At 35.9% G+C, this 13,371-nt stretch overlaps 1 protein-coding gene across 3 annotated transcripts in view; it reads right to left on the reverse strand.

Moving 5' to 3' along the window:
* LOC118199176 (pancreatic lipase-related protein 2-like) overlaps window positions 1-13,371 on the reverse strand; it is a 94,300-nt gene that overhangs the window by 14,332 nt on the left and 66,597 nt on the right. For 2 of the 3 annotated variants that reach the window (XM_035370987.2, XM_035370981.2), the window contains 2 exons: window positions 11,025-11,267; window positions 5,673-5,796 (listed from right to left, as the gene is read on the reverse strand). In XM_035370987.2, the coding sequence (XP_035226878.1) occupies window positions 5,673-5,796; window positions 11,025-11,267 (367 nt within the window). The remainder of the gene's footprint in view (window positions 1-5,672; window positions 5,797-11,024; window positions 11,268-13,371) is intronic. The other variant, XM_035370995.2, reaches the window with a different exon arrangement.

Below are 13,371 nucleotides of genomic sequence, written 5' to 3' on the forward strand. Positions count from 1 at the left end.
AACAGATCTCTGCCATGCACTGGGAAAGGAATGCTCCTCCCACACTCGATTGAAAAGGGTGAGAAGGGAAACCAATGACTTATAGGACACATGCTTCAGTATATCATAGCTGATGCCATCTGGACCCGTGCTTGCTTCTGTGTGTCTGCATCAATTCTCTACTTAGCTCAAACATGGAAAATTCGCTACTATATGGCTTGCAGATGGGAGAGTTTAAACGAATGGGAGCTTTTTCATAGCGTCGCTTAACAGAAAGAAATGCCGGCGGGTATTTGCTGCCACTAGAAACGGCAGCAAAATTCTCAATATTCGCGTGGCAATTTCTTATATTGTACTGATTATTCGCCCATCTTTCTTCAGAAGAAGTGAGTGGTCTTTGTACAGTCCGGGTGCTTTTCTAACTCTTTCCCATACTCGTTTACTAGACGTAGAGGTTGTTATTCTAGACACATAGGACATCTACGAATCCCTCTGGCTTTTACACCTCACGGTTCTTGCATTTGCTTTAGCTCTTTTGAGTTAATAAAGTTTGACAAAGTGGGGTGTTTGTGAAAAACTCACCAAGCTTTCCTTTGTTGTTTCAGTGTATCTTGACATTCACGGTTCCACCATGGTCTTGTGTACTTAGGATCTTTACTTAGGAAGCTTTGTTGATGTTTTTGGAATAGAGATAGTAGCTGCTTGAATAACGACATCTGTGACTGTTTTCACAGCTTCGACGACTGGCACATCTTTTACCATCTCTTCTGTAATCTGTGCGAGAGACGAGAAGAGTTCTCAGTCTGCCCTAGTAAGTATAAAACGCGGAGATCTTGATATGGGATTTACTCCATCTCGTATTATTGATACCAAAATGGGAAAATGATCACTATCATGAAGGTAATTTCCGGCACTAAATGTACAAAAAGGGCAGGAGAGATGATGAAGAGATAGCCAGATCTAGAGCGTGAAATGTCCTTGTAGGCTCGTGGAAGTAGGTGTTCTGTCCGTTATTGAGGAGACAAAGGCAATGGTCTTCAATCAGTTGCTGAATTTCTCTGCCTCGGGGGTTTCTATCTCTACTTCCTCAGAGTAGACTATGCCCATTTAATAAAACGAGCTATGAGTAGCTATGATGATAAAGGGTTTAGGCAGCTGTTCTATTAGGTCATCTAATTCTCTTTTAGCGATATGATGATTTGGGGGCAAATAAACAGAACAGACTGAAAGTAAGCTCCATATATTTACTGGGACGGCAACAGCTTGGAAGCCTGTGCTTAAAGATATTAGTCTAGAGCGATAGTCAAGTGAAGTTAGGAGGCCGACACCCCCGCTCACATGCTCACCTGCAAGATTATCTTCCTCGTGTAACAGTACCTCCGAAGCTTAGCTTGTTGAACGGGTTTTAGTAAAGTCTCTTGAACTGCCAAGCACACAGGATGATGTAAATCTATCAAATTGTTAATATTTTCCACATTTTGGTTAAATCCGCGACAATTCCATGAAATGAGGTTGGCAATTATGCTTAATGTTTGTTTGCTCGGTTCTGTTTTTTAGATTTTCGTGGAAGCAGGTGTTTTGGGACATCTAGCTTCCTTCCACATCCATCTCAGAATCTATGCTGTCTGAGCCGATGCTCGCGAAGGAGCTCAAGCTGGGGTCTCTGAGAGGTTTTAAAGTTTTCTTTGTTCCGTTATTATTTTCAATTTGGTTATCCTTTGTTTCTTTGTTCTGTTGAGCTTTAATTGTTGACGTTACTGATTTCTGTGAGTTGATTTTTTTGTATATTCTCGATTGGCTGTTTATTTGGCAAGCCTGTTGCTGTTTGCGTGCTTACTGATTTAAAAATTTTAATGCACCGGCATAGGACAAATATTTTTGGGGCTGCGTATCTGTTACTAACTTTCTTGCTTCTGCATAAGATATTTTTTTCGTTACTTTTATTGTCTGCACCTCTTTTTCTGACTTCCACAACGGAAATTGTCGTGAGAATGCTGTGTGGTGTCATTTGCAACTTGCGTATATTGGCTCAGCATTGGAATTTTCGCTGCCATGGTCTTTCACAGAGCAGTATGCAGATGTTATTTTCCCATAACAGGACATTTTCGAATGGCCAAAGCGCTGGCACTGGAAACATTGCAAAGGTTTCGGTTTGTAAGGTCTTACGGGGTAGTGTAAGTACCCGGCCTTAATACTTTTTGGCAGATCAGGCGACTTGAAGGTCAAAATTATATGCTTTGTATTAATCAACTGACCTTCTTTTCGCATCTTGATCCGTCTGGCACCACATTCATTCTGGTCAGACAACTCAGAGGCAATTTCCTCTTCTGAAACGTAGAGGAGGTCGATCTCTGAAATAAAACCTCGAAAAAAATTGAATGTTTTATGTGCTGACACTTTAATATCGATTTGTCCGAGTTTATTCAATCCAAGGAATGTTGCAGACTGAGTAGCTAATCAAGTTTCAACAAGAAGACCTCCAGAGCGCAACCGTTTAATATTCTTCTGTTCCCCCAACTGACAGCTTTTTGAGATTGTCTGATATATCATTTATGACAAGAAATTGCGGTGGACTTGCTGGATTTTTATCTGGATTTGCATTTACATATGTTTTTACGCGTTTTGATGCATAATTATACTAATTTGTATTTATTAAATTTGTTTGAGCCATATTGAATGAAAAATTAAAATTCGGACCCGACAGTCCCGCCCACCAAGGAGCCCAACAAGGGGACGCAGAAACCTGCGCTAGGGTTAACCGGGTCTATACGCAATCTGAAGCCGTACAGTCAGCTTTCTGGAAAGCAGGAAATCCCGAAAGCTTATCCCCAAGCCACTGACCCTAAGGACGAGTGACCAGCCGATTGACACTAGTGGGGCAACTAAGTGCCTCCCTTTTCAGTCTGAAACAGAGGCCAAAGCAATGTGTTGGGAACAGTACCTTGCCCCTCAACTACCAGAACCTCCTTTCCAGCCTTACGGGTAACAACGCACGGCAAACGCGTAGGCGGTTTTCTCTCTGTGAGAAACTAGAAACAAAGAGATGTATTAGAATCTCACTTTGAGCCCAAACCTCCGAAAAGGAAAACCACATGAGCAGAAGAAAAAAATTAGCACAGATAAGGAGAGATGAAAAAGAAAGGAGAAAAGATCACTAGGACTCCAGGATGGTGACCCCCCGTCTCTCCAAGAAGATGATCCCCTGAAGGACTAGGGTACCTCGAGATTGCTACACCCGTACTGACAAAGTGAGCCCTTGAAGGGTGCTTGAAAAAGGAGCTAAGGTATCCTACTTTCGATCAAGAGAAAGCGCGTTTGTGCAGTGGTTTCGAAGTGACGATGTATTTGTATATTGCTGTTAACGTATATGGTTTAATTGAAGTATTGGGAATGTCAGTTTATAACGCAACTCAATGGCGATTGTTTGCCGATAGCTCAAAGCGGAAGTGCTTTCTCCTTCACAATGGACATTTATTTAGTGCAGTCCTAATAGGCCATTTAGTTTGTTTGTGTAAAGAATATGAAGAGTAATAAATTTGGTGCAATATCACATGCACCAATGGATCATCTGTGTTGAGCTTGAAGTGGTCTGCTTTCTTCTTGGCCAGCAATGTGGATATACCAAGTATCCCTGTTTTTTGTGGGAGAAACAGCAGAGTGAGAAACATTGGATACAGTCGATTCGGCCGCCAAGATCTGATCTGAAAACTAATGATCCAAACATTTTACATCAGCCATTTGTAGACAGAAAGAACATTATATTTCCGCCTCTGCATATAAAACTTGGTCTCATGAAGTAATTTGTTAAAACTTTATCAGGTGAAGGAGACTTTTTCTTCACATTGATGAGAAATGAGATCTCATTTCGGCATTTCCTAACCTGTTATTTGAAAGATAAAGTACAGTGTGTTCAATTTTCTGGGAATGCATGAGCAAAGAACTACAGCGAAAATGTCCAGCTATTGTCGGAGGGCTTCAAAACGCTTTGTTCCAGCATAAGCATCAAATCTCATTTTTTCACAGCCATCTTAATAACCTCCCGAAAAATCTTGGTGCAATCAGTGATGAGAAGGATGAGTAATTCACCAAGATTTGAAGTTCATTGGATGTAAGGTACCAAGGTAGATGAGATGTACATACGATGGATTACTATTATTGGAGCATCAAGCGAGAATGTCCGCAGATTAAAAGTCTGAATAAAGCCATAAGCAAATATTTTACCTTACTATGTATGTTTACGGTTTGGAAAAAAAAAACCACTTCGACTCTTTATATGAACAAAGTTTAACTTTTAGGCACTACATATAGCCTTTGTATGAATAAAAATATTCTTTGTGAACAGTATATTCGCTGTTTTCTTTATTTTCCTTTGCATGCATATTTTATTTGACTTTTGAGACAAAGAGAGAGTATCCTGTAGCTTAAAAAGTAGCATGATAGACAAAAACTGAGATTATTTTAGAATCCACAGGACAAAAATTAATCAAAAACAAATCACAGATTTAAGACAACGAAACTGCTGTTCTCCATTGTAATTAAACTCAGGATTAGAAAATTAAGCATGGGATATCATGACGACTGATATTTAATCAGCCGCGTTGTTTCTGAAACAAGGAAATACTTCGTTAGTTCGCATACACTATAAAAGCATCAAGCCTTTTTTTTTTTTTTTTTTTTTTTTTTTTGTTTGTTTGTTTACCAGATGGAATTCAACATATATACAACATTCTGATATGACGCGCATTTTCTTAGCATGGCAAGAACCGTCTGTTAATTATCACTAACAGTGAAAGTGGAACAGTGCAAGAACAGTATTAAATAGCTATCTATGACTATAGCTTCATTATTACAACATATCGGTACCACAATGTTATCATTCAAATCGAATACTACATTGTAGCCGTAGCAGCTAGATACAGATTGTCATCCGGAGTGCTACAGCTCAAAACAGAATAGAGAAACAACAAAAAGGCAATCCGACTTTCCATGTCACACGAACTCCCGTAATTGTAACTCAAGCGAACTTTTGCGATATATGCTATAATAGTGTGTGATCTTGCTGCTTAGTAATTTGCAGCTGATGAAACTCCTGATGCAAAAATTACTCGAGTTAGGTATCAAGATTTGGAACTTAGTGTGCGGATGCCTTCTAGGTAACTATTTGCATACTATCGATTAAACAGTAATTAAGGTACTTACCGGACTGCTTTGCTAGCTGCTTTTTATGTATGCATTGCTCGTTATTTTGAAATATTTTCTGCTAAATGATATAATTTTACTAATTCTAGAATAATTTTTGAATAATCCTAAAAAGAAGGACTAAGTTAACTTTAGATGCTTGAGAAATGTTTGAGGCAATGTTTTTCATAAGTATAATATATAACTCACTGCTTAAAAATGCTCAGAAACGTTCCACATGAACTTTAATATGATACAATATAATTAACTTCAATTGATTACTAGCATCCATCAGCAAGGTAATATCATATTTTCTTTTGCCAGATTTGAAATATCTGATATCAAAGATTCCTTACAGAGCAATATATGAAGATGTGTATTACTTTCTTTTGTAGATAAGGCTTGAATGTTTTGCCTTCGATTCAGTTATTTTAGAAGTATTCTTATTTTAACAAGCTATTTAAATCATAAAAAATAACGTAAAGAAAAAATATTTCGAGTGGAAATCAACAAACCTGAGATGTACGAAGAGCGGCTTTTTTTCACCTCTCAGCAACAGTAACAAGTTCCCACTTCTCGAATGGTTCTCAGGCTTCGAATTGATATGCTCCAACTGCATTCTAATACGGTACTCGTAAACTGTAAGAACAAACATCTGATGCAGCTCATCACAATTCTATAAAAGAAAGACTTCTGCTTTTGAAAGTAAAGGTCGTCGCTTAGCATGTTCCCTTATATAGCCAGCCCCCTCGTGTATGATGTATTTGAACAGTAGAACTCTTATTTAGCATTTGAAATTCCTATGTTATATTTTATTTTTTTTAATCTGTTCTGTCTCTCATTGTATCTAATCATGCAGAAATTTACGAAGTTTTACCGAAATCTCGAAATTAAATTTTGCCAAGAAAAGAAAATCCTTTTCTCTTTCTTTGTCAATTGCCAATCCCTCCTCCATTATATTTCATTACTAACATGCACAAAATCTGTTAAATCTTGCACAGAATAGAGATACCTTTATCCATAGCTTTAAGATTTTCATATAAAACTTATAATGTCTTCGGATTCGTGAAGTTACGAATTTATTCTATATGTTTAAATATAATTTTAATATTTTACCATTTAATATAAATTATTGCTCAGTGACTTGCCAATAACTAATTTTAATGGTAGAACTAATACACATTGCATCTAAAACCCGTCTCAGTTCAAAAGCTCAGCTTAAGCTACTCACTTAATTTAAAATAACTACTCAGCCAGTAACCTGTCTTCGGTAATATTTTGCGTCTAACAGCTACTTAAATTGAGCTTAACTTTGAAATAAAATGTAAAGAGGCATCGAATCCTAATTAACAATATGCTACAATTAATTTTGTGCCCACATAAATTAATTAAAAATATGTTAATTAATTTATGTGGACACCAAAAGGTTTAAAATGCGTAAATATAAGTTAAGGATGCTGCGTATATTGTAAAGTCATGCAGACAGACAGAGTAATTATATTTGGAGTACAGCAGTGCTTCCAACTTCATCGGTAATACGTTTTAAGACTTACTGTCGACATGTCTGCGAATAATAAAGAAGGCTATATCTGCGACAAGATATTCGTGTGACATACATAAATTCGCTGAAATTTAATTGAAAAATTATGTACTAGAAGACATTACTAACTTTAAATATTGTAGTAGTAAACCATACTGTACACTATATTAACAGTACATACTGAACAAAAAAATAAAGAAAAAATATTGTACTTTCATATATATATATATATATATATATATATTTGTAATAATAAAATTCCATAGTCAAGAATACACTTGAAATTCTAACTGTATGTTCTTTTCATTTTTAATGGCGACGTTCTCTTATTTGAAAGTACGTGGAATTAAATCCACAGCCCCGTAGTCAAGTTGTTTTTCCCGCCTTTTCTACACGTACAATTATAGAATGTTCTGAAGATATTTAAAGCGAACTGGATTGGCTGACAAGGCTGACGTCATTTCTTGGAAGCTCCGCCTTTCCAGAGGCTATAAAAAGACTCGCAAAAGGAATATCGGGGCTTTTTCTTAAATGTCATGATGCAGTAAAATTCATACAAAAAGTTATTAGTAATTATTTTTATTTACTCCAGATATCTGATTTTTGTAACTGCTATTTCTCCTGAATAATAATAAATGGATCCTGTTTTTTAAACTTATCGTCTGATTATTTAAGCTACGACTAAAGATGATACATCACATATATATATATATATATATGTAATAATAAAAGCAAAGGAAATGACGGAACACTGTAGATGCGTGATTAGACCCATATTGAAGAAGATTTTGATTGCGTAGTATGCTAGTAATGCTAACTTGGTAACATCTAAAGAACTTGGCAGTCGAGGCAGTTTTAATTCCATTTTTATTTCCAATTGATATTTGTGGCCACAATCACTTGGCACTCTAGTCGTGCCTTTCCACAGAAGATTTACATTTTTGATATTGTTGGGATAGAAAGCAAGCCAGCGAAATTACATCTTAGCACAGTAGAGAGCAAAAGCTGAAGTACGTAGTTATGAAAGATGCAAGCACGCGAAGAGAAAAGTTTCGGTTTACAATTCGGTGATTGGTCGTCAAGAGGCATATGGTATTAACGGTTACGTAAGATCGCATGATTAATTTGAATGACGCAATGCAGATAAGTTATTACGATTTTAGAATAGAGAGGAAGAATTAATATTTATAGTTATATTATAATTCTTATTCATATATTTTTATCTTACATATATATATATATATACATTTACACACACACACACATATATATAGCGCGCACAGGAAAATCCCTTTAACCTGAAAATTCTTGCGAGCCGAGAGGACTACATCTATGCAAGTGAAGTAACGGTATAGCGAAGCGACTGCGCTCAACCTAATGCAAAAGACAGCAGCGCCCTGGTGGCGAAATTTGGAAACTAGGTACTGCAAATAGAAAATGAAAAGGATTAGAGCAAAATTTTCTATTACATCGTTTTAGAGCATAAATTAATTAGTACGCAACGACATTTGGTTCACACGGATTAACAACCCCTCCCACTTTCTCTGCCGACGCTTGCTAGCATAAAGACATCTCTTGTTTAGCTGCTCCTATTAAAAATGTAATGCGTCATCATGAAACTTGTGGGGTGCATATTGGCCCCCCCTCTGTGATAGGCCAAGCCATAGGGAGATCAATATGTAATAAAGAGATATTTGGATTATCAAGTGATTATGTGATTCTTCAAAAGTTCTCCGCATCTTCAACTACGTAACTGATATTTTCAGTGGTATTCTAATCTCAATCCACTCGCGACTGCAAAATAATGTCTTCCTTAGTAAAGCACTCATCTCATATCAAATTACTGCAGGAAATTAAATTATATCATCCCACACACACACACATATATATATATATATATCATTATATATATATATATATATAAGTAGAAAGAAGTAAATTAATAATTGAGAGACCTAGTTGGTCAAAAAACTTAATTTTAACTGTCCTTTTCATTTCAATCTCATATATATATATATATATCATCACATGTATATATATTCAATAGAGCCTCCATGAGGGGCAATTACAGCCTCACTCTCCGCGGCATGCTTTCCACAAGTCTTTGTATGACGGCTATTGGTATTTTCTTCCACGTTGCTTCGAGAAGACATGTTCCTTCACGGAAGGTTGTTGTACCCCTTATTTCAACTCTTCCTAAGTACTAGAGGCTCGTCCAGCTCGTACTAAATAAGGTTCAGGTCTGGTCTTTCAGCAGGCCAGTCCATTCGGTTAACCTCATTGTCACCATACCAATCCATAGTGGACCTCGCAACATGGCAGCTGGCGTTGTTGTCATGCAATAACATGGTTACAAACCGCAAAACTGAACGTAGGAAGTAGTGCTGTCATCTATAACAGTTGCAGTAAAAGTCAGCGTTGAGCTTCATGAATTTGGACCAAGGGTTAAAGTCCATTCCAGGAGAAACACTGCTAGACCATATCCCACCTCTGCAAAACTTTACTGTGAGCACAATGCATTCTGGAAGGAGTCGTTCTCCTAGCAGAAGCCAGACCCAGATCCTGCCATCCGAACGAAAGAAGGTGAACCTTGATTCGTCGCTCCAGAGAACACGTTTTCATTGATCAACAGTTACAAACACATTAAAAGAGCAGCGCGGTTGAAATTTTTGTTTGAAGGCTTATGGGCGGCAGCACGACCATGAAAATCAAGTAGATGTGCTTCCTTACCGATCGTATTCATCAAAATAAACTCCCGAATGCTTCTTGAAACTCGAAACTCCTGGAGCAGAAAGGCTATCGGCTGTTTGCGGGTCTTCCGAATTTCTCAGGATAGAACATGTCGGTATCTGTCTCCCGAACCGCCGCTCACTTTCCACTTCAGTCAGCTCTCTATTTATGCCCCTTAAGGATTGGCCATTTCTGACCCAACCATTACTTCTTTCTTGAAATCAGGTAACTCTGGACTTCGTGGCATCTTGTAAGCGACTAATGCCAATGTTGTTTCTTACAAGATGTTTAACGGCTGTGAGTACTACATACATCAGGGTTGTAGATATCGGCATTTGCATGGGTATCTACTCTTTACCTTTCTGTCTAGGAGTTCTGACATTTTACCCTAATCGACAAAATGATGGTCATTTTGCAGTACAGTGCAGTACACTATGCAAACATAATGTCTTCTCTCTCAAGAAATCGATTAAAAAAGTACAATCTTAAGGCAGAAATAATGCTCTGAATCTGAGGAATGACATGTACACTGAAAATGCAGTTAAAGTTCCCAGGGGAATCACTTCCATCCCTTTCTTTTGTTACACTGATTCGGAACAAATGGTAGTAAATGTTAGACTAAAACGGCAGTACTTAGTGTTTTTGAGCTGTTGTATTTTACTGCGTTATGGCCTGTTGACATTCGGCATGTATTCCAAAACTTAAATAGCTTTTTTCATTAGGAAGCTCCTGTTGCTGTTAATCGCGGATCGCAAATGTAGGAAAAATCTTATTTATAAATCCTTTATGTAAAACACAGTTTTTTTCAATTTAACTAAATTAAAACTTCACTTACCATTGTACGTAGCTCTGTAATTACCAGAGCTTCAATGATTCATCTAAATTATAGCAACTATGAAGGCAATAGCACTAAAATTGTTAGCCGCAAATAGTCATAAATAAATAACTACATAAAACTTCTTGCATCAAAATTATTGGGGATATCATAAATTAAAATTGTTATAAATATTGCAAAACAAATTAGGAAGGTAAATTTTAAGTCAAAGAAATATTAATATATAAGCGTAGGTTTCAAATTACCATTCGTATAAGTATTAAAAGGCAAAGCTTCCTACTCAGCGAAATTAACTTTTTATACAACCCATAAAATCGACATTGACCGACCCTTCGATGTGAGAAAAAGCTATTTAAATCTTATACTGATAATTTGTTTCAAAATAAATTTTGCATGATAAGGAACCGAATATTTTTTCCGTAAATAATTTTCAGTTGGATAAGACACAATATACTAACTAGTTTTTTTTTACGGGGCTGTAAAAAAAGTAAATTTTTGCTTATATTTATTGAAAGCTGTCAAGCGATAAAAATTGTCGTTGTCTAAAAGCTTATCTTATAAATTTCTTACTCTGAAGTTACTAGCCGTAATACAAGATATATCATGCAATTAATTTGAAAAACTATATATTATTTCACTTCATAATAATTAAATACAAAACATAATTCCCAGAAATTCTTGGTCAATGCAGGATATAATACCTATGTCGTTCTCAAACTTTTCAGATCTTGAAGGAATTTTTACCCCAGCAATTATACTTACCGCAGAATCTTGGGTAGTGGCCAGCAACTAAATACATGGCAGAAAAGTTCGAATCTTTAAAAGGCTCGTATTGGTCTGCTCGAAAGCCAAATGGGGCACATCTTGAACCATCACCGCCACAATCTCCACATTCTCCTCTTTGGAAAGCTTTGTAGTTTCGGCAATAATATCCAATCATCTTACATGTCCGGTTGCGAATTGTCGATGTGAACAACGCAACTGCATTAAGGCGATCTCCAACAACTAATCAGTAAATGCAGTTATATATATATATATATATAATTCAGTATAACATACATTTATATATACATGTGTACATATATATGTGATAATCATAATGCATAGATTTCAAAAAATTATCTGAAAACAAACAAAAAAGCTCTTAAATGCAACTAATATTTGTAAAGCTAAGCATTCAGATTGTTATCCTACCTCTAAAGCATAGAAATGGTATGTATTCTTACTAAGTTTATTTAACACGTTTTGATCATGTTAAAATCTGTTCTCTACTCCTACTGTTTCGTCTGTTCCACTAGAATATGTAAATAAGAGATGTTTTCAATAGGGTAATAATTTAAGCTAAGAAAAGAAAGATTGGTCTCGTCAGTGGACTTAAAGCAAATCCTCTATCTGTACCCCATACGAGCGTAAATTCTCTGATCTGGTGTGTTGCCGTTTTACAGTTGCATATTAAGCATAATTCGTGAAATTTACTGAACCGAATTCTAAGAATAAGAATTATTAAATTTTTAATTTTAAATAATTACCATTCAATATTGTCTGTATTTTCGTGAGAAACTGAAGAAAATTTGTTAAGTTTGTTCTATACTTCGAGCTAAAGTCTTCAGCAAAGTTTAGTTATTTTATATTATTCTACTGTTATTTTCCTTCGTCGCCCAGGCGACATAATAATTAGTGACGCTAACTGCCGTGCAAAAGAGCAGGGCCCGAATTCTGGAGAAGGTATGGATGTCTGAAAGCGTATAGTGTCTGTACAGCAAGGAACACTCAAATACACGTCGAGCTGAAAGTCCTCACCAAAGGTCGGTGGAAGTGGAAAAGCCGTAGGATACCCTCGAAGTGCCCTTTACCCAGGGGTATTCTCCCTTAGTAGCAGGTTGTTCCAGGGATGACAATAATGCTGTAAAGCTTATTTATGTGATTGGGTCTGTAGCCATTCCTTTCCGGGTGTTCTTCCAAAGTTGGGCCAGAAGCTCAACAGTTATCTAGGTTCAGCAGTACCTCTGTCACCAGGGATACTACAGAGGTGCTGGTCTAGCTTCTACCTCTAACTGTTGTTTTAATTCAACATTCTGAAATTGTAACAGAAACTGCAACGAATATTTGTCTATCAGGCTTGAAGGTTAGGCTAAGGTAGTTTGAGAAAATTTGAGTTTAAGCTTATTCTAAGAAATTTATTTAATAATAAGGAAAATATTTTAAAATATTCTTTACACAGGAATGAGCATTTCAATTGTTAACAATTTGCTTTTATACCTTGTCCTGAAAATTCAAAGAATTTTTCAGCACGTCTTCCCTTTCCAAGTCTCTTTGACAAAACCTGACCTTCCTTAAATATAGATTTAGTTATACATGTATGTAAAAAAAATAGTAAATTCAAATAAATCAGTTGCTAAATTACTTTCTGATAGCTGCTGCAGTTTAGCGATGATAAATTAAATAATTCTATAATTGTTTTTAAAAAATATACAGTTTTTAAACAATGAAAAGTTTGATATATATTATATAAAAGTAGATATATTTAATAATAATAATAATACATTAAAATACATTAATACAATTAATTACTATGTACACACTTTTCTTGCCTTTGATGACGCACATTTATCAATTACTTCATCAAATTCGATCATTTGAAACTTTTCTCTTTCCAAACTTGAAAATGGTAGGTCACTTAGACGATCTTGTCCCATCGTTGATATGACAAAATTAATTTTAATTTGCAGAACGAATGTTCATGGCTAGCAATTGATACCGAAATAGTTAAGAGCATTTAAAGTGCGACGCTCAATTTGGAAAAACATCTCATATGAGATTATAAAGGAAATAAGCTCTAATGGAGTTTTAGGTTCAATTTTTTTTTCTTACTGCAGAGAAACATCTGGCAGTCACACTTTCTTTATTGTAAATTTCAAACTTACTTTATTGTAAATTGCAAACAATACAGTAATAAAATTTTAATATTGTCTATCTCGTCAGTTATTTTTATTGAACACAGTTAAGGGTTTCACTCATACACTGTTGATTGAAAAATAAAACCGTCGAATAGATGTTAAAAAATAAAATGAATATCAATGATATCTATACTTACAGTTCGGCGGCCGAC

This window comes from Stegodyphus dumicola, chromosome X2 (genome assembly GCF_044657685.1).
Source record: "Stegodyphus dumicola isolate Sdum_Otavi_A_Nest chromosome X2, ASM4465768v1".
Taxonomy (NCBI): domain Eukaryota; kingdom Metazoa; phylum Arthropoda; class Arachnida; order Araneae; family Eresidae; genus Stegodyphus; species Stegodyphus dumicola.